The sequence below is a fragment of the Echinococcus granulosus genome, assembly GCF_000524195.1.
Source record: "Echinococcus granulosus chromosome Unknown EG_S00090, whole genome shotgun sequence".
In the NCBI taxonomy this organism is placed as follows: Eukaryota; Metazoa; Platyhelminthes; class Cestoda; order Cyclophyllidea; family Taeniidae; genus Echinococcus; species Echinococcus granulosus.
This window is the reverse complement of record NW_020170470.1, coordinates 202,523-228,844: the sequence shown is the minus strand read 5'-3', so window position 1 is coordinate 228,844 and position 26,322 is coordinate 202,523. Positions and strand designations below refer to the sequence as shown.

At 42.2% G+C, this 26,322-nt stretch overlaps 4 protein-coding genes across 4 annotated transcripts in view; 2 read left to right on the top strand and 2 right to left on the bottom strand. All coding sequences in view use genetic code 11, as the record gives it.

The window, feature by feature from the left end:
* Positions 1–739: 739 nt before the first annotated feature.
* EGR_07917 (UDP-N-acetylglucosamine transferase subunit ALG13) lies at positions 740–1,541 on the top strand (the record flags this gene model as incomplete). The annotated part of the gene is made up of 2 exons (XM_024497166.1): positions 740–1,177; positions 1,389–1,541. 2 exons carry the CDS (start codon positions 740–742, stop codon positions 1,539–1,541), a joined length of 591 nt encoding a protein of 196 aa, XP_024348436.1.
* A 441-nt stretch (positions 1,542–1,982) lies between these two features.
* EGR_07916 (Succinyl-CoA ligase [GDP-forming] subunit beta) lies at positions 1,983–4,737 on the bottom strand (the record flags this gene model as incomplete). The annotated part of the gene is made up of 5 exons (XM_024497165.1): positions 1,983–2,224; positions 3,393–3,762; positions 3,916–4,037; positions 4,082–4,517; positions 4,555–4,737. 5 exons carry the CDS (start codon positions 4,735–4,737, stop codon positions 1,983–1,985), a joined length of 1,353 nt encoding a protein of 450 aa, XP_024348435.1.
* A 694-nt stretch (positions 4,738–5,431) lies between these two features.
* On the top strand, positions 5,432–10,244 carry EGR_07915 (hypothetical protein; the record flags this gene model as incomplete). The annotated part of the gene is made up of 7 exons (XM_024497164.1): positions 5,432–5,520; positions 7,365–7,735; positions 8,153–8,476; positions 9,038–9,228; positions 9,390–9,572; positions 9,652–9,840; positions 10,185–10,244. The coding sequence occupies 7 exons, from the start codon at positions 5,432–5,434 to the stop codon at positions 10,242–10,244; spliced, it is 1,407 nt and encodes a 468-aa protein (XP_024348434.1).
* Positions 10,245–10,815: 571 nt separating this feature from the next.
* Positions 10,816–26,322, bottom strand: part of EGR_07914 (Activin receptor type-2A) — a gene marked incomplete at both ends in the record, with an annotated part of 15,813 nt that continues 306 nt past the window's right edge. Inside the window, 13 exons of the mRNA XM_024497163.1 lie at positions 10,816–10,877; positions 12,831–12,942; positions 13,831–13,892; positions 15,772–16,054; positions 18,675–18,998; positions 20,319–20,615; positions 21,591–21,785; positions 22,706–23,074; positions 24,660–24,884; positions 25,112–25,301; positions 25,383–25,611; positions 25,744–25,876; positions 25,907–26,151. Of these exons, the coding sequence (XP_024348433.1) occupies positions 10,816–10,877; positions 12,831–12,942; positions 13,831–13,892; positions 15,772–16,054; positions 18,675–18,998; positions 20,319–20,615; positions 21,591–21,785; positions 22,706–23,074; positions 24,660–24,884; positions 25,112–25,301; positions 25,383–25,611; positions 25,744–25,876; positions 25,907–26,151 (2,726 nt within the window). The remainder of the gene's footprint in view (positions 10,878–12,830; positions 12,943–13,830; positions 13,893–15,771; positions 16,055–18,674; positions 18,999–20,318; positions 20,616–21,590; positions 21,786–22,705; positions 23,075–24,659; positions 24,885–25,111; positions 25,302–25,382; positions 25,612–25,743; positions 25,877–25,906; positions 26,152–26,322) is intronic.

The following is a 26,322-nucleotide window of genomic DNA, read 5'->3' as shown; positions in this document are numbered from 1 at the left end:
TTACACCCGATTCTACATCCTTTTAGGATGAGCAACTTTTATTCCACAAATTATTATTATTGTTTAAAGGAGCTTGAGATGCGCTTCCTCTTCACGGAGCAGTAATGCCTGTTCAACTTTTTAAAGTTTTTAGTATGATTTATCATGAATGAGACCTTGATAGGGTTGTTGCGGATGGAAGCTGCTATGTTGATTTGAGCAATCGACTGACAATAACGTCCATGGAAGCCCAAAGTTATGGCTTATGCAACCTCGATAATCTCGTCACTTCATTCACTTGGGCAGATCTCGGCCCAGTTCTACATTTAATTTGCTTATTTAATTTTTTTAATCATCTTGTTTGAAGTCGTCATCTTAGAGTCAAAGCTGATATAGAAACAGCTTCTTCCACTTTATTGGTCACTAGCTATTCAGTCCCGTGCGCATTCTTGCCTCGGTACATGTTTGATAGCAAATACAGGGGCATTTGTGAGGATCAAAAGGTCGAGCTCCTCCTTTGCTTACTCAAGAGTGACTGTTGTCAAAAGGTGGTTTTGGTGCCTTCCTTATATTAATCACAGCTAAGGAAAATTCCACGCGATTGCTTGAAGGAAGAGAATTTTCCAAGAGAGTGCACGATTGCTAGGCACAATTTTGATCGCTGTCGAGCCGAAATTGTAAGTACTCCTTGCACTCTATTTCCCTAGCTTGACAAACGGACTCGCCTTCGCGGAAAGCGCTTTGAGAGTGATTAACAAGTATGGCCGTTTTTATAACCGTGGGCACCACCTCTTTTGATAAACTGATTCAAGAAATAAATGCGAGGCGGTTTCATCTAGCACTTTTAAACTTGGGATACCGAAAAGTCTTTATACAATATGGGAGTGGTACCGTCGAGCCATCATTGTCAGAGAGCTTATTGGAAGTTGTCGCCTTTCGTTATCGGGTGGAATTGAATTCCATTTTTTCCGAATCGTCTTTGGTAATTAGTCATGGTGGAGCGGGTACCTGTATGGAAGCACTTTCACCTCCTGGTGGGCGCAAACTTATTGTCGTTATAAATGAAGACTTGATGAATAACCACCAAGAGGAGCTTGCTTCCACTTTGTATGAGGGCAAACACGCATTTGTTTCGCGAGTGAAAGACCTCTACGAATTTATCTCCACTGGGAAACAAAATCTGTTCTTGGAATGTCAAGTAGGTTTTGCGGGCACTTTTTGATTATGCACTAGCGTGTTGCCTCGTGACATCTCTCGTGGCTATTTACTGACATCTGGATTTTTTAGCAACACTTATTATGCGGATGGAAATACGTATGGGAGGAATGCCCATACTCCACAAAATTTGAAAGTGTGCACCGACCTGCTACATTGAGCACATTGCCTTCGTAATGCCCTCTTCATTTTAGCAGGCTACATTCTGGCGGGAATGCGAACCAAAAGTCCTATTCGGTCCCTCAACCACACCCGAAAGCGTTGGCCTCATCCCCTTCTACAGAGGCAATGCTTCGCTTTTAATTGACTTCCTGAACAACTTACTCGACGTGCCACATACTAGATGAGATCCCTCACAGGTCTCATCTGTAGACCCATTGGCTTGGATGCTCTCCTTAATCCAAGTGCTCCTGTCTCGTAGCTGTATGTTGACTTGTGAGAGTATTTCATCTTTGTATCAAAATACAACAGCTCTGTTTAATACTTCTCTACGTCCCAATAAATCATGTCATTAATTACTACTTTCGTCAAAGCGGAAATTGGTTTTAGCGGCGATTTACCAGGAAAGCGCATAGTTGCGACCCTCCTTTGAGTTGGCATCACACGCCGTCGGTTTCCCATAATCCGGATTAACAGAATTACCTCCCTCCAATGCGTTTTATACCGTATAAAAGCGAGATAAGGCGCATTCGTAATTGTTTGTAAAAAAAGTGGGCCGGAAAGCGTTTTATACAAGCAGTGATCGAATAGCGGTGAAAAAGCTAGTGCTGACTGCTCACTGGAGAGGCCTACTCCGTGAGCCCACAGGCCATACTGGCGGCCTCTTCCATGTCTTTAGCGATGTGGATATCGAGCCCGGGGGCGCGCAGCACATCGCGCCCCTCCGTTGAGTTTGTGCCCTCCAGGCGTACCACGAGGGGCACCCGCGGCTTTTGCCGGCGGCAAGCCGCCACTATACCCTCCGCCACCATCCGGCAGTTCACGATGCCTCCGAAGATGTTAATCAAAATGCACTTCACTCGGTCGTCAGCTTTAAGGCCAGATAAAAAAAAATAGACATAAGCATTAGCAATTATCGGGCGACAAATTCACAGCATGGATTGTACACAACTACATCCACGATGAGATCCGAAATAGCTGCTTACACGTATCCGAAGTGGCTCTGTTTTTGTGAGACACGAGCATTTTTGTACCTTACACTTGACAGAGCATGGGGACCAAGGGTCTCACACTATCAGAAGACGCCAATGATTGGATTTAATTCAGACAAATATACCGTAGTAGGTTAAACTCGATCCATTAACACATCAGTTATAAAGTTACAAATTTCCTCATGAACTGTTTGAGAAACATCTGCGGCATAAAGTTGAGCATCCTTACTAATTGAAAAATACAGCTATTCAGGATCACTACCAGCAACCAACGTCTTGATGTACATCATGCAAACCGTCATCCTTGTAGGCAATATTTTTATTATTTATACAAAATCCGGTAATGGTTATGCGTATCTCACATAAATAAGATTTAAGACCCTCCATTCTACGAAAGTAGCTGCACTTTAGACTTACCGGAAAATATGAATGGAGATGATTTGGAGGCAGTAGTAGCGGTGAATTGGTGCAGCCTAAAACATTTTTGCTGCCATAGCACAGCTCTTCATCTTTCAATGTGAGAGAAAGCCAAAGCAGATGAGAACGTTTACCATTCACGAACGTTGACCAACAAGTTAAAAACAAGTGATTGAATAAATGGGAGATCCTCTTGCAGGACAATCACATCAAAATGTGCACCGAAACGTTTGCAACTACGACATTTAGACGAACCTGAAAAGTTCGCCTGTTACCCACCATATTTACCAGATGTTTAATGACTAACCACTGCCGTTAAAAATTAGAGACAACGCCAGATTATCCATGAACAAACTGTTTTCACGATTTATTCGCCTTTCAAATCCCTGTCGTCCAAATTGCTTCACACATACTTGAATTAATTGCAGTACCTCTTGTCTGATACACAATTATAAGGCCAAATTTATTAGGAATGGAAAACGCCACAGAGAAAGACTTAACTAGAAATAATTTGGTGGGGAATTAGAATAAATTCAAAATTTCATTATCTATTTTTTGACACTAACTCTATCAAATACGTAGGCGCCACGAAAATCGAAATAAACGAAGGCAGGGGGAGAGTAGACATACAGGCAAGTGTCTGCAGAGCAAACTCCACGTCAGCCTGTGAAGCTTTGCCACCGAGATCGAGAAAGTTAGCGGCCCTGCCACGGTGTAGAGAGAGGAGATCAAGAGTGGCCATAGCGAGTCCAGCGCCGTTCACCATGCATCCGATGGTGCCGTCGGGTAGGCCGATGTAGTTGAGGCCATGAGCCTCCGCACTGGTCTCCAGCGCCAGTAACGAGTGCTCTCCCGCCGCCTCCAAGTCCAGTTTGCGCGATTGCGCCGCTAGTGCCGCCACTCGCGGCTGACGATACACCGCATTGTTATCAAACGAAAATTTCGCATCCATGTTAACCAGGGAACCATCCTCTTTCTCTCCAAGTGGATTGATCTCAACCTGCTCACATCGTACAAAGGGGCAAGCAAAGCACATGGGTATCATAATGAGCTCAATTCCATGCACAGTTTTATGGTTGTGAAAATATGACACCCAGCATCCAAGCCCAAACATAATCACTAGGTCGTACTACCAGTTAATTAATTAACATACCTGAAGACAATCGAGATCCACGAATAAATTATACAGATTCTTCAGCTGAGAGCACATGAACTTGTGCTGTGTGAAGCCAGGAGGAAAACCAAGGGAACATGAAATGGCCCCGGCTTTTTTATCTATAACAATAGCATAAAGTGTCAGTAATCAATGAAGGCTATACCAGTCATTCCTTCTTGCAAATCAATAAATTCCCTATTTATTGTATCAGGATTAGTGCGCGCAACATCTTCAATATTAACACCACCCTCAACAGAAGTAACGACAACAGGACAACAAGCTTCACGATCTAAAAGAATCGCTAGATATCGTTCTTTCTTCAAGTTGACAGCATCAGCGATCATGACCTGCTTAAAATCAGACGCATGAAGATATTGGAAAAGAGGAGGAAGAATGGGATAAAAACATACGGTATTCACAACTACGCCATCAGCGGTTGTTTGCTTCGTTACCAAACGATTTCCTATCATTTTAGAAACAATGATTGGGACTTCTTGCGGATCATTGGTAAATTGGATACCACTGCCGCCGCCAGTAGCGAAATGTCCCAACTTCCTACCTCCAGCTTGAACTTGAGCCTTGAGAACATACAAGTTCGGCTACATTTACAATAAAGTTACGTAAACATCAACATACTTTAAACGACGCAACTATGCGCTCCGCTTCTTCAACAGACGATGCTATGCGAAAATCCTGCACAGCAAGATCGTACTCATTCATCAGAATTTTGCTTTGGTATTCGGGCAAGTTAAAGCTACGACGAAACTGTAGCAGTTTTGGGGAGTTCGAAAGCAATTTCCTAGTAGCACCAAAAGACATCATAAAACAGAACCCGTGCAATATGCTTTAGGGCTAGTTGCGGAAGACAAGCATGTAAGCCAAATGACAATACACGTGGTTGAATTATCAAATAAAATTCACAATAGTTTTAACCGAAAGCAATTTCTTGCATAAGCTTAGGCAGTTTTCCATACCAAATGGCCAGTTGCTAGTTGGTAAACGTGTGTTAAGTTCAGGACAAAGTAACATTTCCCATATGAGTGAGGCATGGATCAAAATAAGCACCAAATGTATATAATCAGCCAGAGTAAAGAAAAAAACCTAGAGATAGTTTTTAAAAATGTGAATTATTTCTTTGTTTAGGCTAGAATTGGATTAGTTACAAGTGCCGCCATAGAGACTAGCTAAGTTTACATGTAACCGTTTGTTAGTCCAATTTATGCCTAATGTGCACGCAAAATTGCAACTTAGTTTAAGGTGGCATGCAGTTTTTTCAGAGGCCTTTACTGAAAGGAAGTCGACATTTTGTCTATTAAATACTGCGTTTAACCCACTTCGTTCTTTTTTCTAAGCTTTTTTAGAGCCTAAAAACTAAGGCACAAATGTTTTGCAAAAGAGTTTTTGCAGATTAGGTGTTTTATGCAGTTTTTTCTTGTGCGTTTATGTGGACCAGCTGGCATGTTATTCAGTGATCCGCATTATACGAAAATTTTTTAAGTCATTATCGTGGGCGATGGGCCGGGCTAACAATCCGTGCAAATTAACACATTCTGACAAGCCATATATGAAGAAGCCTTGCATTTGTGAAGTTTGCACTTGCGGGTAAGGTCAATTTTCCTAATCAGATAACTAATACTGGAGAGGTTCCTTCTAGTCCAGGCGTTATTATTAACTCCTAATGCCGTTTTTGCCTTTTTAATTCATTTGATCGTAGATGGCTGGCTATCACTTGTACTTGCTCTTTATGTCTTATATTTGCTACTTACATTTTTTGGGCAGTTTTACGAAATGTATACTTCTGAATTTTTCAAACAACCACTTTTGTAGAAATACTTTTGAAAGCTCCTTAAGTCATTGAACTGAATGTCCTTTTTTGTTCTTTGCTTAAAACTTTGCTTGTTATTTTTTTTGCAGTGCTGTTTTTTGGTTTAATGCTCTACGCAATAAATCACAATAGTGCGCATCATAGTGGCCATTTTTGTATGGAAATGAATCCCTTTTTGTGATATATCTGTGCATCTCTATTTATTGATAAGGTTTTGTTTCTTTTTAAATATAACGTTGCTTATTTTTTTGGTTACATCTAATAATCCATCTTCGGACAGTCGTATTTTTATTTTCTGGCCCAATTTTACCCCTGTTACATTTCTAATTGGTCAGCAACAAATAATATTTTAGTGTAGCTGGTGAAATCCAATTAAGACATTGCAGTTGTTTATTCGGTTAGGACCAATTTTGGGGTTGTCTGCTATTATGGTCCTTTATTAATATGCACGTCAGAGTTCAGCCACCACATAATAAAAATATTTGCCATAGTTGATAATTATTTAGTTAAAGTAGAGTGATGCTTTTAGTAATGTGTAAATTTAGTCTCTGAAGATAGTTTCTGGTTTTTTGATGTAACGATCTTTAATTAAATTTTTCAATGCTTTACTGAAGTTCATCTTTAGCTAAAGTGGTTTTCATCTTCTTCTTCTATTATGTAATAAATCAATAGCTTTTTCCGTCGGATGTTTTGGAACATTTTCCTTGGAAATGCATATCTTTGTTTGCGTTCCTTGAGGGTAGAGATCCCCTATTTCTTCCCATATAGGCACAAAGTTCCAAAGTTTTGGTGCAAATGTGCAAAAAGATTTGTTGTCATCAACCTTTCAGCGTTCGTTGGGTTAAATATATAAAATATTTTTGCTCTTTTAATGTTTTATTGGAAATGCAAGTAATGGCTTTCAGTGGTTTTACTTGAGTTTTATTTGTTATTATAATATGATACAATGAAAGTGACTTTATTTCTTAGGTGATAAGTGCCTCGTAATTGACAAATAATTGCCAGCTAAAAGTGGATTTGGTATTATATAATTCTTAAGAGATTCCATGCATTTTTGCGTCCTTTTACTACTTGTTGTAGACTTTATCTTATAGAGCTTATCACCTTAATAGTACACACTGATTTAATCCAGTTCCCCATGTCAAAGTGATTAAATTAATGCATATGGTTCTAAATCAAGCCACATGCTTATGTTTCGTTACCGATTCATATGTATTAGTATTTGGGGGAAGTATTAACTTGCCATTTACAAAATGCGACCTCTTCTTAGCTCTTAGAAATTCTGCTACTACGCAGGGAAGATCCATCTCTGTGGTGTTGTCAGCCAAATTGGTTAATGCACTTTTCATTCGAAAAAATGTTTATTTGCAAATGCAAACACATTCCAGCAACTTCTTATTTAGATGCGCAGAGGGTCAAATTTACACGAAATAGTTTTTTTAAGGTTTGAGTACCGCTCATTTTCTATTTACCAACTCTTGCGTCGTAAATTTTCATCACTTTTCAGCCTTCACACTACGTAGCCTACTAAAATAGAAAAACAGACTATAATTTGAGTTTTGCCAAATGATGATGTTGACTAATTGGTGCGTGAATTAAAATTTGCCTTTTATGCTATGAGGCGTCACCAGTGCCCTCACCAGGTGAAACAACGGGTGACCTGGGGGCCATGTGTAATGTCGGAGTATAGTGCGAACTACCGGCCGCATTGCTTTGATCTGCGGAAGGCGTTCGTACCCGAGACAGGGTTCCCTTGTTTCGACGAGCCCTTGTCAGACCAGACCACCCACCGCACTGACTATAAGCCACAACCATTATGCCTGCCGTGGCGCCACGAGAAAGAGGGCTACAAGCCGACCTTAGCACCTCTCGACAGCACAACTAACTACCGCCTCGACTACACCCCCAAAAAAGCCTGTCCCACTGAACCCTGTCTTCCCCTCCCCGTGTGCTCGTGCCCCGGAAATTTCGATGGCAGTCCTACGTATCGGAGTAAGCACTTCCTAAACATCTCTTTCTTGGCATCTTTGTTGCATAATTCCTTCATTGACTTATTGCCAGCTGAAATTACTTGACTTGATTGAGTTATTTCAACGGAATATGGGTTCACTAAATAATCCTTTGAACGTTTACTTACTGTTTGGGAAGCATTTTGGAAGTCAAATGAGGGTAGCTCTCAAGTGCAACCTTCTTCCAGAGATGCTTAAATCTCATCTCACCCTTATAAATTAGCATTATCTTGAGTGATTCACTCAGCCAATATAATTATATGTACAATTGTTTGGACCGTGATCATTTGCTTTTGCATAGTCTCGCTTTACTAGGAATAACGTTCAAGCAAACGAATAAAAATGGAGAGTATAAAAGAAAAGCAAGGCAGGATAACTGTGGGCGCCTCTATGTACCTAGGCGACTATAGACCATGGAATTTGCCACCTCTGGAGCGTTGCAGAGGAAAGCCCTATAAGCCACCAGATGCGCCATTCGAGGGTCTACCGACCTATCGCACCGACTACGTCCCCAAGTGCGAAGCTAGACGGTCCAATTTCAAGCCCAAATCGGAACTTGCCGTGCCGGATTCGCCTCTCAATACGGTGACGAATTACCGCTCGGACTACGTGCCACACCCACTGCAACCTCGTTCACCGAAGGAAAAGGAGCTTCCCTTCAAATCGCAAGTTCCTTTCAATGGCCTCACCACGTTCCAATCCGACTACACACCAAAGAAATTTTGTGAGCTTTCATCTTTAGCTTTTTTCAGTAATTCTTAGAAATCACCATTGTGCTTATTTGCGTCTTGGCTTATTTTTCATTGTGGTATCCACTTCCAAACGATAAAGCACCTACTCTTGATTGCATTGCGTTAATGATAGATAACTTGGAACTAGGTGCATTAAATTTATGTTTTCCTAAAGACAATAATTTCATTTATTTCCTGCTGAAAACAATTTCAATCTTGCACTATTTTTACTGTCAAAAATTTTCCTCGTACCTCCGTATCCCAAGAATTTGACCGAAGAGGGGGGTGTTTCAATTTCAACTTACAAAATACAACTTAGTCTTAATGTACTAAATGCCTTCTGCTGGCGTGAAGACATCTTAGCACCGTTAATTCTATCACATACTACCCTTCAAAGTATTTTAAAAGCTCAAATCTCAACTGCCTGCATGCAAGGCCACTTTGTGTGGGCAATTTTTTGTAAAGGGCAGTTTAGTTTGGGCTCACCAATAGTGGTGATATGTACTTGACGTATCATCTGATGGCATTCTCCTGAGGATTTCGTGTATGTTCAGGCCTTCAACAACCGTTCAAGCCATTGGAGAGCCTGCCCAGTAGCACGGATCCAATGAGCCAGAGTACAACTCATCGTGTGGACTATACACCCCATGCACTGTGTCCACCCTACAGACACCCACGTGAAGAATACAAGAAGCCCGAGGAACCCATGGAAAAGGGGACAACCTATCAAAACGATTATCCTGTTGTATGTTTCATTAAAAGAACTATTTACGGTGCCAACGAATCAATCCAATCTGGCTTTGTGCACTAGACTAAATCGGTTTAACGGAATTACTTCGATAAAAGTCATGAAATAGATTGTGAGCTGTAGTAAAAACGACTGCTAATGGTCGATTGGATTTTCAGCTGCCATTGTGCAAACCGGAACCAATGATGCTGCTCGAATGTCCGAAGTGCCCGGGGCCCTTTGATGGAACCACAGTCTATTGTACTGAATTCAAACACTGGAATGTGCGCAAACGAGTTGTCAAACCAGCACACCCCTACTGTCCGCCCGATGTGCCGATGGAAACGCTTTCTACGAATAAGGTGAAAGTTACATTATTCACATACTTTCGCTAGTATAAGTAGCTCAACTTGTTATGATCATGTCGACGATTCTCCGTAGGCGGACTTCGGGCCGAAGCTTGCGTGCAAAGTCGAATTGCTCAAGCCCGCAGCGGAACCCCTGCGTAGTGGCCCATTTGATGGCCAAACTAACTACAGGATTGAATACACACCCAAATCGGTGGAGTGTCACTGCCCTGCAGCTTACCTAAGCAGGAACAAAGTTAGCCCCGACGGATACACCTTTGAGGTAAGAAACTGCACGTGTCGGATGAGTTCGTAATTTCATCCAAGTTTAAATGAAATGACCTACGACAGCACCGCTTGTGGCGTAAACATGCTGAGGCGCACTTTGATAGGAACCAAAACCGAGGACATCTGGAAACGGTCAGCTGCTACTCTTACATCCCCACTCAATTGTGTATTTCAAAAAACTAGCCCATCACTTTCCCCGAAGATCGTTAATTTGTGTAATCTCGTCTAAAACAACCAAAGGCCTGGTGGTCGCAAGTAGTCGTATAACGGAGTAGAAGTAAATAGGCGAGACACTGAATACATTTCCTTGTGACAATCCTTACCATTTCACTTTTACAGGCTGTCGATCCCTGCGGTCATGAGCACTACAAACTGATGGAGAACCAAATCAAGGCCTAATGCTGCCCACCCCTAACGCCCAGCAGAAACCATAAGCAAAACAGATGCACAAATACATCCAAGGCCACATATCACCTCTGCTGGCCTTCACCGATTAGCTGAATTGATAAGTAGAACGTGCATTCCCATGACATAATGATACGCCCTAGCAAAATTCCTTCTTGCTTCCACACAGTGACGATATTTCATCGCAGTGTGTAAACCTAAGAGGTACAAAATGCACCTCAGAATAAGAAACGGTAAATGCATTTTTTCCCGTAGGTCAAGAGAACCTCAGTATATTTTAAATCTCAGTGGCGTTAACAGCATACCGTCTGCTGGCTAAGGTAACGGTACGCCACTATGAAATAGAATTCTGCCGCAACTGTCAAACAACTAATGCAAAGTTTAATTGGCTATCAAAAACCATGAACAATGATCGCTAGATTCCCAATAGTAGGTACGAAGAGAAATGTCTGCTTCCTATTCCGCTAATTCACTGATTCATGATGCTTTTTAAAATGTAGTTACCAAAACATGGGATAGTGCAAAACATCAGAACACGTTTATAGGTTGCACGAAGGGGGCAATCCTAGAGCTCCGACGGATCTCCAACAATGGCAGAAGAGTTTTCTGATGCCCTCAGCCGCTCGCCTAAATATGGAGATACAGATCTTACTTTTCTGTATGTAATTTGCAAATATGAGTGAATAATTGTGTTCCCATCATTGGAGATCCCTCAAGTATACCCGGAAAAAACGAAATACCCTCGAGTGGTATAGTGAACTTGTTTTCCGTAACAGGACATTCGCTCCCCTTTTGCACCTTGAATGTGGGGCCACAAAAAATCCATGTAATCTAGACCCCTTGAGAGGGTAAGCTTACAAAACACAACAAGCCTTACGTATTTATTACTTGCCTTCGTATTACCAAAACAGCATAACTGGTGAAATGCTTTCTAATAATACTGTTAACGGTGAATGGGGAAAACTCTGAAGTTTAATAATGACCATAACCACAATCAATAGAGCCGAGATATACACAGCGAGTAATCATCTCGCAAAATCCAAATCGCTTCGTCATAACCTGGCCCCACTTTGTTAAAAAAGTAACCAAACGGACCAGATACAGGACTTCAGCGATACAATTTGTTGCTGGTGCAGGACAGCTGCATGACAAATTCAGTGAAGTTTTTAACAGCGGTGTACATGACTGTGTCCCATGTCTCCTCACCATGACTACGTGTGTACACTGACTTGTTTACATCTCTGTTGAAGGACATTTGATAGTGATGCGTTGGTATGCAGAGGGAACTGGACGTCGTCAACGACGCTGCCTACTTGGATGGCGTACGGACGGGCAAGCGGGTTGGCTGGATGTGATGTGCAGTAGGGAGTGGGACGAAGTGAAAGAGGCCGCATCTGTGCAGACACACACACACACACACGCACTTATAGGCAAGACGTGACACTTTCTGGGCTGACGTCAGCGAAAGGTAACTTATGTAGGAAATAGCAATCACCCAACAAAGTGACAATTCCTAGCCATCGCGACCAGAGGACGCGGTGTGAGTGCGTATTCACTATCAAATTCCCCACAAAAAACAGCCAATTTAGTGATTAACGGGAATATGTACCAGACATCCATCTCGATTCATGGTCTTCATTAATGAAATCCAATCTACAAGATAAAGTTTTGTTGAAAAGTCGGAACCCAAATGGTAGTGATATAGGCCAAGCACTGAAACACTTTCAGGACCCAAAATCTACTAGACACGCTAGTGTTTGAGGGTGGATCAACGAATGATGAATGTGATGTGGATGCAAAGTGGAGACCCAAAGGTACAGCAATACATTTAGAATCAATTAGCTATGAACAATCCGCAGCATTTAACCCACCACTTCGAGTGTCACTAAAAAGTATTGCCTATGAAATAAAAAGTTCTGCAAAAGCACACATTAGGTATCCTTTTACTTGTGAGATGTTATGGCTCAGAGCAATAATTTGGTTTCAATGGCTTGAACACAACGCGAGTAGAGCACGGAATCGATTGGCAAAACGATCCAGGTGGGGAACTGTATTCATTGTATTGGTTGTGCGTAGTTGGGTGGAGAAGCTAATCTTACAGGACAACGGAGGTAAGAGTAATAACAGTGGCGCAGCAAGTCCCTTATAATCATTTAAGGAAATGAACGTCAAGTACTGCCACCAATTTACCGTCGAAAAAAGAGAGAGGCAAGCGTAATACGATGTGGGCGGCTAGAAGCGAGCTCAAATTACTATTGAAGGTAGTTCCAACGTGTAGTACTTGATACAACTGTCTAATCTGTCCTTAAATGCACACTATAGATTGCACACCGGTGCATCCAGCACTGGTAATCAGGACGTCAGAGGTCTTACGACCTAGGTCAAGGGATATATTTTGAGGTCTCTCGCAAATGTATTACTTTCCAGAGGCAATAACACACGAATGTACACACATCCACGCAATAAATCCGTCCGTAAGTTTTCCAGCAACATTAAATTAGTAAAGGCAAGTGAGGTGGGAACATTACTAAATAGATTGAGTTTACGCCTTAAAAGATCAAAAATTTTCACAGCACTTACGAATTAGTTCGGCAATTACTCGCTGTGTCCTTCGTTCAAGCTTCTTCAGCTTCTTCTCCACGCCACGTTTTAAGTCCCAATCGGGTTTTCGAGGGGCCAAATTGAACAAATTCTACCAGGAAAACGAAGAAGTAGGTTGTTTTGCTATCATCCCATTAATCTGCAGAAAATGGTTATTTGGTGGGATTTCATACTTTTGGTTCCATATTTCATTCGTAAAGTGATAAATACTAAGAATAGAAAAAGCCAGCGGCAGCAATTTCAAAGAAATTCATCCTATGCCACCAAAAATAAATGGAAAGATTAGGGTGCAAAAAAAGTGAAGACAATTGAGCAATCAATTGAGGTCGCCCATGAAGACATTTGATTCAATAGCCATTTACACATAGGAAGAATCGGGTGATTCAGTCTGGCGCAAAAATATGGGGCTAAGTTGGTAGATGAGATCGAATCGGAATGCCACCCAAGAACAGATATGGTTGCACCTCACAATCGCATTTGAAAGGCATGACAGTGTAAGACACGGATGCAGCTGATCAGGAGCAGCCTGCCTTGGTCGAAGAATTGATCATAATTCTTTGCTCACAAAACAAAAAAAAATGACGATTGCTGTGGGGATAGTGACAATTTTTTAGAAGAAGGGAGCGAAAGCGAGATTGAAATAAGAATAGCTTTTGGAGTACGCCAAACATCTGCCTGCGTTTGGGTGCGACAGGGGCACACTACCTCATAGGCGCTTAAAAATCGACGAGCAAAGTTTTGCATGCACGTAAAATTTAATGGGGGGAGATTGGTATCTACCCAAAGCGGGGTTCTGCCATAAAAAAGGAAAATTAAGGCTTCTTCCCTTACAAATATTGACAGGTGAAAAATGGAAGATGCATCAAGTTCGGTTTATTGAAAGGACGCAAATCAAGACTGGGGTTTCTACGACGCCAAATGCAAAAGAGATAAATAATGACTAAAATAAAAAAATGATACATATGTACACCCAACATACCACTTCATCGACAACGGATTGCGCCTTTGCCGCCTCCAGCTGTTCCGCGACGTATGCGTCAACTAAAATATGTACAAGTGTCAGCCGCTGGAGAGCAAAAGCACCTGACCCTCGAATGGAAAACAACATTGACATGATCTGACAGTTCTGTAATTAGGGCATTTTGACAATGAATGAAAGGTATATTCGAGATTTGACAGGCGATCAAGTGGTCAAGTACCATAGAATGTCCATTTCAGAATTGAAACACGCATCGCCCACCAGGCCCCGGAAGTCGTATTGTCCCCATGATTAATGTCGTGAGCCAAAAATTCGGTTTTTCGATGAGATACTACTGGTGTTGCCTATTAACAACACCTCAAAAAGTGCCATCCATGCCACTAATTATGCCGACATATTGAGTGCATAAGATGACAGGAGAAAGGGGAGCTATGAAATTTACGTATTCTTAGGTTCAATGCAGAATGAAAACGCGAAAAGTGGAGATAGATGCACGAAGGCATAACGCTCAGCTCAGAGATCTTCGCTTGATTTGATTAGGTCAAACAAATGGCAAAGCTGTTAGGTTTAGAAAGTTGTTTACACGATTTCAAGGTTATACAGAATTAACTGCGTCACGGACAGTATGAATCAATGGCAGTGTAGGTCTTCCCAAAACACGACTACTTTTAGGTGTCATTTCATTCGAGTGACACAAGACAAAGCATAATAATTTGTGGAAATTCAAAACGTAAAAGAGATGATTCTCCTTATGTTTTAGCGAAAATGAGCCACTCGAACACCACTTTTACTGGTGATTGAATTTTTATAAACTGTATCGCCGTTTTGGCGGTGCGTACTGGTTTATGCATGAAAATTCCGAAAACAAGGTAGAATGAACAATTACTTTCACCCATACTTCAGTAGCTCGTGGTAAACAGAACGCACACGAACTGACTAACTCAACTGAAGTTGTCAGGAAAAGGGATGTCGAAGATATCCTACAAAGCATGAAAAATAGGTAGGAGAAACATCGCTTTAAGAAGGTTTGACATTCCTAACCTTCAGGAACGAAATTGCATTAAACGAAGAAAACGTAAGTCAAACATTGCCTTAGGCAGTACGATGCAATTAATTGTAAACAAATGTAGCACCGAGGTACTCCTTTCCGCAATAAATTTTGACCACTGATCAACCGTAGGGAGGTGTAAACAGTTGGAAACTATGTGAATCCGAACACAGACACCCAATCCATTCAAAGTCCATGACAGGATTTCGGTTAGCACCGCTGGGGAACGAATTATGCACATAAACGAAGCGCCAGCAAGAACCCTCGGATCTAATTGAGTTTGATTGCAATAACTTTGGGTGAAATAAGTCGTTTGAGGCTTCCCAACAGCAATATTTACCCATGCCGATTGATCTCCAAATAAACCAGCAAATTTAGTGCTATGCCAAAAATTAGCGACGTGAGATGGAGAACCTTACCTAAGCTATCATGCTTTGACACACATCCAAACCCAAAATTGAGTTATTCTGTTAATGAGTTGATCTTAGAGCACTCCAGAAGAGGATAAAAGTTTTAGCCGTTAAAATATGAGCATTAGAGCACGTAAAATCAACAGTGCAGTTAACCATTCACAGCCGCAGTTAAACCGCAGTTCAACTGGAAAGGTGAGAAATTGGAGCATCAACACGCTTGCAATCAGAAATATGTCGAAACCTTAATCGTGCCGTGATGGGATGGAAGAAAATTATGCGATAAAAGGGGGGAGGAAGACACTTTTGGCGAAAAGTTAAAGGGCGTCTTTGAAATAGAATTTGGCTTCTATTGTTTCAAAATTTTTATTTTAATAAAGAACAAAAGTTAACTCTAAATGTCCAAATTTATATGTGCGATTTCAACAACCTACGTGGATTTATTTTATTCACAAATGGTGTTTAAAAGATGGTGAAACTTACGATCAATCATTGCGCCCTCGGGTAGCTGACCGGGTTTCAGCTCCTCAGAAATGGGCTTGTAGTTACGAAATATGGGCTTGGGTAGTTCTCCCTCCGCATTGAGCGTTAGACCGGTGCCGGATAGGTCCACTTTTTGTGCCTGCTTGCGTAGATTAATGAGACGTTCCTTACGCCGCAGAGCCTCGCTACGCAGGGAGCCCACGGTGACTTCACGCTCTTCCAGCCTTGCCCCCATCCTCTCTCCGTCTTCTTTCGTATCCTCCACTGTAGTCGTGTTTTCGCTCTGTAATAAACAAAAACCATCATTGGTAATGGAGCAGGTATCGGTGTCACAAGCGTGCAAAATGAAGCAGGTCATGAATTTCATAGAAAAATTTATTTTAAGACGGGGGGTAATTGCATAAGCTTTGTGTTACATTACGGGAAGATCACAAAACGACCTCATCAGAGTAAATTTCTAGGGTGAACCTGGAAAACAAGTAATCAAGAAAGGCAGAAACTCGTTTAACAGCGAAATAAAGGTGGATCGTGGTAGCAATCTTTCAAGTGACATGGGGATGCACAAGCACAAATAAGCATGAATTCAACCCCTTACGATAGGGTTTTTCCGTGCTGCCACTTGATACTGCTTGAATGAATGATAACCAGTAGCGCCCTCAAATCAGTGTAAGTGAAATGAGACCGAAATTCCATCTCCTTTGAGTAGGCATGTTAGCTTTGAAAAATGGCATACTCAGCAAAGGAGATCTACCACTGCTGACGGTTCTAAGCGGATGCAACATTTAGGCACTGAAGTCCCCATAGTAAAATGAAACGATCTAATTACACTTCAAACTAGAATTAACGTCTATTTTATTGCAAACTATGAAAATTCAGGTTAGGGATAACGAGATTCTGACAAAACAGGCGGTATGAAATGAGCATGCTCAATTAAACAATGTACATGCGGATTTAATTGGAAAGAAATGAACTCACAGCAACCAACAACAAATGCATTCCACCATATGTGAAGGTTGTCTTACGAACGAATAAGTAACTGTGACGTCTCTGTGTCCACATTTATGAGAAAGCTCACGGCTACATTCAGTCTACTGCTCAAACAATCGAATTTCATGTAATGTTGAATGCTTTAGACACTGCTGAGATATACGGACCAGGGAGAGCTTGGGAACACCCTGTGAATAAGCGCTTGAAACTCAACAGTAGTTAGGGTGAAAGCCAAGGCTGAACACGCATGCCATGGCAAGGGCGCAAGCGCACCTCGCATATCGGCGAACGCAACTTAGTGCCACGAGGCGCCCAAAACAGTGAGATTTAAACGCGTAAGCACACGCCGAGGAAGGAGAGAACAAATAAAATATTGATAGTAGATTAGGGAAAAGTCGTCACCACAGAGGAGTTCTGACTTCTAACTCCAAAACCTTCACTGAAGGTAGGTGAGAACGACGCAGACAATGTGCCACAAAATACTTTCTCCGAAGACAGGAAAGTGAAAACTGAACCGTTCCGTTTAGTGCTTTTTACTTTCCAAACAAAATTCGCAGAATTGAAGGAAAATGTTGCAATAAACTGTCAAGCATTCAAGATGACTTGATGCATGCCGGAAAATGGTGAAGCGCTTACGTAAAGAACTCGACCTGCCACGAGCGACCACATACCCGCAAGATGACGACAAGGGAGAAAAACCGCGAGCTATTGCAAAAGGTACTTTTAACGCTGAGTCGTGCAGTCGAATTTCACCAACAAATAATGGGATAACCCAGCACCGTCGTAACAAATACACACAGTACGAGAAACAGTTGCGCAGACCCAGGGAGACATCAGTAAATAGAAAATTAAGGTAGCTGTGAGAGTAGTATCGCTTCAAATGACAGTTTAGGCCAGAGCTGGTGAAGCAGTAGAGGCCATATGCTATCCACGCGATAAATAAAAAATCTAGATATCAAATTAATTATTTTAAGAGAGCACACATGCATTTGTAGGCGGATAAAGTCTCCCATTCAGATGAAGCATCACTCAGTGAAAAGAACCACCTTTGGGGTCAAGATTTTAAGGCCATAGGAGCGCTTTAGGCCATCAAAACCATCCAAATCTTTAATTACAACTTTTTCAACTCAATGCAACGTCCATACACAAGAATTAAATAACGATTAGAGAGCATAAGTACAGCTATTGAAACAAGCACTGGCATCAGTGACCGATATAAGGAAGGATGTGATGCAACTGCCACATGCCAACGAAAAGGCTAAAATATGAAACCGCACGGATGGATCAACTAGAGAGACACGAACCAAAGATGCAGCACCCAGAAAACCAATATTTAGGGCAGGCCTCCATCCACCCCCCAAATTACCCCTCGCCTGATCGCGCAAAATCAGCGCAGCCAACTTACAAGCTTCCTAGCTGATCATGCCTATGGAGCATAGCTATAAAGCACTTTTCACACTTCAGCAAACATCGCAGCCAAAAATTGCATACTTTGTCGTCGCCACTGTACAGAAGGGTACCCAAAAAAACCTCCACTTTTTTTACTTTTATGCTAGGTTGGAGTTAAAAGGTTTTATTTAACAAAGCAACAAAACGTGCATCTCAAAAGGGGCAAGCGTCTAGAAATACTGCGAGACTAACCTTGGTAAGACGAGGGAAAAATCACATCATATCAACCCTCACAGACACACAATTAGTAAAAATGAACCTAGCTTATTTCTCCTGCAACTCGCATGTATTAACGGCGACCACCAAGTGTGGGTTTGTTCAATGATAATGGGTGGTAAAGTGGTGATCTCATGTCCCTGGGGAAGGGGCTGTACAAAAGGAGGGAGAAGATGGAACGAACTGCAAGGAGAAACGCAGTTTTAAATGCACAGAGATGCGCACAGCCGGTGTAGCTACCGCTGCTACACCTCGGCCGGGGTGGCAGGACCAACAGTGGCGGCGGCACTAGGGTCGGGATAAGAAGTGGATGAGGGGGCGAGGAGGGGCACAGCATCGGGATTTGGTTCGGAAGCAACGGGAGTTACTTCGATGACCTCCAGTGACGAGGATGCGGAGGTATTGATCGATGACGTTGGGGCAAGGAAAGGCATCAGACTAGCGGGATCGTCGCGCAAAGGAGGATACCTTTGACTGAGATTCTGAATTCTCCCTGCGATGCAACCGGCCGTGATACGTGCTTCGGCGTCGTGGTCCCAACTGTCCTGTACAGTCTCCCACAGCTGCATGAAAGCCTGTATGTAATAGAGAATAGTAATTAGTCTGTTCTAATTAAATAAATGAGCAGTGACAAAGGCAAGAAAACTATATTTTGCTCGATTTGGACGTGAGCATACCTGGTGTCAAGCTATGTTGTTAGTGGTCTATGCTGATGTCGAACTTAGTTTAACCAACGACTGAACAGGGGATTTGTGTGGAAATGGTTAGTTTGCAGGGGACGGTCTAAAATAAACAATATCGAAAAATCCACAAATTCCAGCATTACTAGGAGACATAGGTTTTGCGCGAGCCTAAAGAATAAAGAAGTCTACAATAGGGGAACTCGTGGAAGAAATAGCGAAAAATGGAACGAAAAGTGAACGGCCGGCGCAGACATAGACACGCACATGAAAACACCGACCTAGACAAAGCCATCTGCAGTGTTGGCACGAGTTCTTTGGCCCAACAACTGGGCTCTCATGCATACACACAAACGCGATTCACATATGCGGGAGTGTGTTACCGCCTTCAGCATATGCGCCGGCAACACAGGCAGTGAGATACCACAACCCCTTTTGTACACGTGCGTGATGCGACGCGGCGTGCAGACAGTACGCACTAGACTCTCAATTGAGGACAACTGTCCGTTTGTCAAAGGGTATCCCAGAGACGACAAATTTACAACGCATCGGTTATGCTGCCAACATACGCACATAGATTCGTGCGAGTGGCTGGGATAAAAAACTTACCGAATGTGACATGACCGGGCTCTTAAGTGTATATGTAATGAAAAAGTTGAACATAGTGCAAACCAGAAAAAAAACAATGCAACCAATTGCCGTAATGGATAAACATTGATGACATTACAAATGGGGATGACTAGACTTCCAACGTGCTAGGCTAAAAACAATGATGTCATTGATTCTGTGTTTCAAACACAGAAGCACAAGAACCAACAGGTTGTCTAGTTCGCTTTCAGGAATTAAATTTTCCAAATTAAATTCAGGCACAACACAAATTGAATTATCAGTGAATCAACAGACAAAACTGTCCACAGCCGAGAACAGCCAAACGCGACTTTGACTAGGCACCATTTCACACCATTCAAACATTGCGCTTAGGTGAGCACTAAAACCCATGGCAAAACTCCGAGACATCGGTGAACGCAAGGGCGTCGCGCATCTCAAGAAAAACCAAAACACATGCCGAGCACAAGTAGAGAATTTGAACCACAAAAGGGATAGGCGGTTTTGAGGTTGAACCACCCAAAGGCCAGAAGAAGGAGTTGGGTGTGCTTCGCGCGAATACTAACGATTAGAGTATGGCGGAGTTTTTTGTCGGTGGCACTCACTCACCTGATCATTTTCCCACCACGAGCAGGCCCGAGGGCGATTCTTGAGTTTTGCAACATAGTGTTGCAGTTTGTCCATGGTGGGGATTGGTCCCACCTCGGCCTCAAAGGGAGCCATGTAGGGCGGTAGGCGCGGAGGAGCGTTCTCGTCAGGCGGAGTGTCACCAGGCCCATGAGCTCGTGTCATCAACTCCCAAATCACCAAACCCAGTGCGTAAACGTCAATTCGAAGAAAGGCGTCTCTTGTGAACTGTATCGCCCCGTCCAACACCTCTGGAGCCATGTAGCGCGCCGTACCAACCTTTGGATAAACAAAATAGAACAATTGTCAGCTGAGACGATGCTTCAGTAGCTTAAAACCTCTGCTAACGCTGAAATATTCTATGATCAACTCAGCTACATGTACGATAAGTGTTCACTCCTAAGTTTTAAGCCGTGATGTGTGAATGGCAAATATGATATAGTTATCGCATTTCTAGTGAGTAAGTTTGGCGTACCTCTCAGATCCTGTGAACCTTTCTTTGCAGGCAAATATTGTTTTTTTTTCACAGAAAACGACAATGTAGAACACGTGATCATATAGTGCAAGTCAGAGGCTTTGAAATAACCAGATTACTAGGTAAGCAGTGCCAACAGAGAAACACAAAGCAGAAGACTAAGCATAATGCAACAAAGCAGTGACTACTTGTACAGAGAGGACTTCATATTACTGACGAGTGAGTGATCACGTCAGTAGATATGAATTGTGAGACTTGAAGTACTTAAAATAAAGTAAAATCGATTCCAGGCTTCACACCTTTGGCTATTCCTGTGTGTTTGACTTAAATAATGGCAAGAAAATCAAACCCTTATGAGTTTACTGTTAGAAAGCAAGTTGGACTTGGGGAATTTCTAAAATTTGACGCCATAGTGGTACCATCCAATAAAAGCAGGGACCCGTGGGAATACATAGCAAAATCTTCTTTGATATCTAGTCGCAAATACAGCTAAGAAAAGGAGAAATCACGGCAGAGACAAGATAACTGACCATAATTAGTTGGGAATTCAAAAAGTTGCCTTAAAGCAAATTGCTTTCATACTATTTTCGCACTTTTGTTACGGAACTCTAAACGAAGCGGTATAAATAGCAATGATTTGCAGACGATGTAACCATGGCTTTCAGCAATGTAGTAGTTTTATCACGAGACCAGTTCATTTAACATCATTTTGGCAGAACAAAACACCTGACGAAGGGGAGCATTCCACTACCGAGTGCACTGAAAGCAGGATCGGTTACACCAATTGGAGTGGTCTGGTCGCTGTCCTGGTTGTTATGCGCAAAAGTGATATCGTTCACGCTCCAACACAGGACAGCGATGGCCTTGAACCCGGTAGCGGTAACATATAAATCAATCAGCAAGCCCATACGCGCGTGCTGGGTAAGAGCTGACCCCTCCGCGTGTGCAAGTGCAAACACGCCCCAGCGCGTGTGCTGAACATGATGTGGGTAAATTAGGTGAGGAAACAAAGCCCGCGTGGATGGCCCTAATCACCAAAGCCTCTGCATGACGCAAACAACCGCGGAGACGAGGTAGGAGATATGGGAAACCTAACTAAAGTTGTAAGCTCAAACTAAGGCCGGCTACAAGTTATGGATTTGATTGAGGTAGGTAAGAAGAAGTGGTGAGTCAAATTTCCGATCATCTTAACTTCAGTAGGAATAAAAGACCAATTCCAAACCATGAAAAAAAAAACTTGCTGAAAGAGAATGCATGATGGAAAGTGGAAATATTGACCAAATGCCCCATGAAGGAGTGCTATAAATACAGATTACTGGACTCGAGACAGACCGGCTGTTACTAACGAGACAAACATGAATAAAAGAGGCACTTGGCAAGGAAACTAGGCTATGATGGCAAGGCATAGACTCAAAAGTATGCGCCAGTCAGGCAGAGAGAGGGTGGAGGCAGCCCACGCACAACACCACAACGTTGGAGCCAAAGACTGAGAGTACTAGGAAATTTGGCGCAAATACTGAGACCATTTGACAGCCAAACGCATATATTCGATTCAAACTATACTTACAAGGTAGGTGGAATACTTTCTCAATATCTCTCACACAGATTAGGTAGTCTGGCTAAAATTACATTAGTTGTTTGTTGATGTCACGATTTGGGAAACTAGGCTTTGTTACGTGAACGATACCTGAAAATGACATCATAGGAATCAGATGACGAAAATAAGGAAATTAATAAATAACATGAACTAAATAAGAACCCACTTTTTTGAGTGAATACCTGTTCGTTTCCGTAAACACAATAAATTGTGTAATGCTGCTATAAGAGTCAGGAAAGTTAGTATGCCACTTTTGGCCACAATTAAGTAATCAGAGCGTAACTACAAAGTGATTACCTGTAGGTGGGCGTCGCCAAAGCCACGGCCAGTTTCAAGTCGAGTAGCCAGCCCTAGATCGCTGATGCACGGAGTGAGGTCGGGTTTGAGAAGGACGTTGCGAGATTTAAAGTCCCTGTGTGCTATGCTCGGTTTGGGGTACTGAGAGACGGTGCGAGGAAGTTCTGTGTGCAAGTAACTGAGTCCACGAGCCATTCCCATAGCTATCCACAGCATCTGACCCCAGGAAAGCTCCCTGCTGTGGATATAATCAAACACAGAGCCGAAGGCGAGATAGTCCGTCACAAGCCAGTATTCAGCTACTGTACCACCTTCGCCAACACCGCTGTTTTGATCATTTTCTCCTTCCTCCGACGAAACCCTGGTAACCTAGATAGGGGCAAGGGACAGTGACATGAATTATATTGACGGCATCCAGACGTAGCACAGAAAGGAGTCCCATGATTATACAATCGTTTCGGACTGGAACTATTTCACTTAGATGAACAGTTTTATCCAGGGCGATTTTTATACGTCCCAGTCAAAGGCATACCACGTAAATGCCAGAATAAAGGTAATTCTAGAGAATGACTTTGATTTACTTCATCAAGCCTTAAAATTCTCAGAAACCACAAAAGTAGCGGTAAATGTTTTAAAGCTTAACCTCGGAATGAGAAACAACCAATATCAGGTGGCCACAAAATGACGCCCATCAGTACACTGTGGCATTCGTTGCAGGAGAAAAGTCATATTGATAAAAAATATGCTTCAGATTGTTTCCCCCGAAACCGAGTTACAACATCGCGAAGAATATTCGACTTCGAATCCCGATAATAAAAAATTCCGCTGTAGAGCTTCCACTGAAAGCACGTCAAAAGTAACACCTTGACGAATCACTGAAAAGTGGGTATTCAAAAACTGCGCTTTTGTGGATACAATTGTGAATATTACGTGAAATAATAACTTATAATATTTAGATTTAAATACTTAAGGACAATTACGGTGTCGAGAGCAATAAGTCTAAGACTGGCCAGAGGAGACACAAGTATGTTGATGGTAATGGGGTGCTGAAAAGTGAAATAAAGGGAATTATCGTGGTAATAAACCACAGAATCGAAGCCACTAATTTCAACCTTAATCCCGATTGGCTAATAAAACTGCATTACACTAAAACCTGGGATGCAATCAGCATCTGCTCCCTGTCAGGATCGCAAACGAATGCGGATAGGCACGCAAACAAGTTGATGTCAGTGGAGAGCGTGTAAACGAACGCGCTCCGCCTCTCTATCTCCATTGCATCAGAGGATCACTGGTTTACAATCATGGTTACCACCACTAGCGCCATACTGTTTATCATCACGGATGTGCACGCACACGCATAATGGGGAAATGCAACCATGAGAGCGTCCTACAGAAAGGGTTCACCTTAAAACACTTGCAAGGAAAGCGATTTATACTTTTAAGCCTTGCGATTCTAGCAGCTACGAGTATCTAAAAGTAGTTGTGAAGCAAAGGCGGTGCCCTCATAAATTCGTGATTAAAAACACCACTAAGTCAGAGTAACGTTCACAACAGGAAAATTCCACCACAAAAATAAGCAGGGATCACAGATCGAATTGACGACAAATTAGGACTACAGAAAATCAGTGTTCTGATTTAGGCTTACAATGGCTGAGTTAAATTCACTTTCGCCTATGAATAGTACATAGTGATAGACTTGTGTTGTAAAATGTCCCGTGTAGTGCTCTAAGAAAAAAGGTCGATAATGGCAAAGTGGAGCCAGAAATAGGAAAAAGTTTGGCAAACATAAAGCCAACGAGGGTATCATTGGCCAAACAGTCAATGATTGTAATCGTAAATAAAAATACCAAGTGAATTTGTGACAGGTGAATAAGAGGCAGTAATGGGAAATGTGGCAAAAGCTAACAACGTAAACAAGTGCTTAAAAAGTAACCAAATATACAGAATTACGCACTTTGTCGATACCAATGTAATGTAGAATGTTGGGGTGTTTCAAACGCGGAAGCCGGTATAATTCCAATTCGGTTTCCCAGCTTTTTTTTTCCGCCTCAGGAAATACCTTGATGGCTACTTCACGAGAGGTAGGCAGACCGGATACGACTTCAGTCATTCGACCCAGCCATACTTCACCAAAACGACCACGAGAACATCTTTTCACCTTTGTGCATATCCTCGAAAGCTAAAATAATAAAATGGTATAAAACTAACGATAAAGAGGCAGGCAATAATAATAAGCTTGAAATAAGATGTACGACCACGGAAATAAGAATAGAATGGAAAAGCTAAAACAGTTGCGTATGTCGGTAAAAAAAAACCACATAATTGTAGAAGAAATAATGCATGCCATTTTACCATCAATAACATAAAGTGTTGAACAAATGAGTAAATGATTACTTAGAGAAGTACCTCTTCAATTTCACCCTCTGCGAGCCAACCGCCTCCAAGGACTGGACGAACCAACTGTGGCATGGATGAGGAGCCATCTACCTGGGTTAGAAAGCCTTTGCCACAAAAAACACAAGGGGCTCCGTTCAACGGGCATGAACGGCACACAATATTCCCAGAAGCACAAAATTGGTGTTCGTCGTCTTTAGACCTGCTCGTCGAAAAACAGAACTTCAAGGATGTGGGAAAGGGATTTCGACAAAATAAGGATTTGTGCTTGTCAGTACTAAACTTGGAGCTGCCTCCAATGGCGGAACTTCCAAGCGGATGAGCAGAAGTCTTACATCGACGACACAAAAGGAAAATGAAGATGAAAATCAAGAGAACCAAAAGAAGAAGAGGCAATGCGACCGCGTAGAAGAGGGTTGGATTACTGGAGAACGATGCCAAGACACCTATCTTAGTGGTAGAGATGTGGTTTCCTAGAGAACGGTTGAATGGACCGGAGTGGGTAGGGTCACCTGTAAGGAAATTGACGAGAAACAACACAATAACGAGGGAAATCTTCATTACCAGAGCAGAAATAATGTAAATGCCAAATCCCTATATCCTAAATTTGCACATCGAAAACAATATCCGTGAAGTATGCACACCTTGATCAATTACGATTTGCTTTATAGGGATGTGAGGTACATTGCACGAATCACCCTTGCAACAACAAGTAACGTATCCCTTCTTGTTGGAAACAACATAACATACGTTTGACTCAAAAACAAAATCGTTATTCTAAAAATAACAGAATTAAACTGTTCTTACGCTGCGCCAGTACCAGCAGCCTTGCAAATGTGTCCGATTAGAATGATCATCAAGTTGTTTTAGACTCAGAAGACAATGCTGTTGGCCAGATTTGCATAAAATCTTCCTTGTAATCGGGTTGCAGCCAGGCTGATCTGGCGTACAATAACAGCTTATTTGTTCCATTTTATTGATGTACACATGCAGCAGGACAGAGCCAGAAACAATCACAATCCAACGTAAATCGGCGGAACTCAGTATGTTTTCTAGTAGAAACCAATAAAATTTCGACCTTAGTAATGGCGTAAAATTTTCAGAATAAAAAATAGGTGCACATTTAGGAGAATTCTAAAGTGCAGCTTACAGCTGGAGAAAAGAAAGTTATTCGCGCACAATTGCTAAAGCCACGTGCACATGTGACAAACGCCCAATCTAGT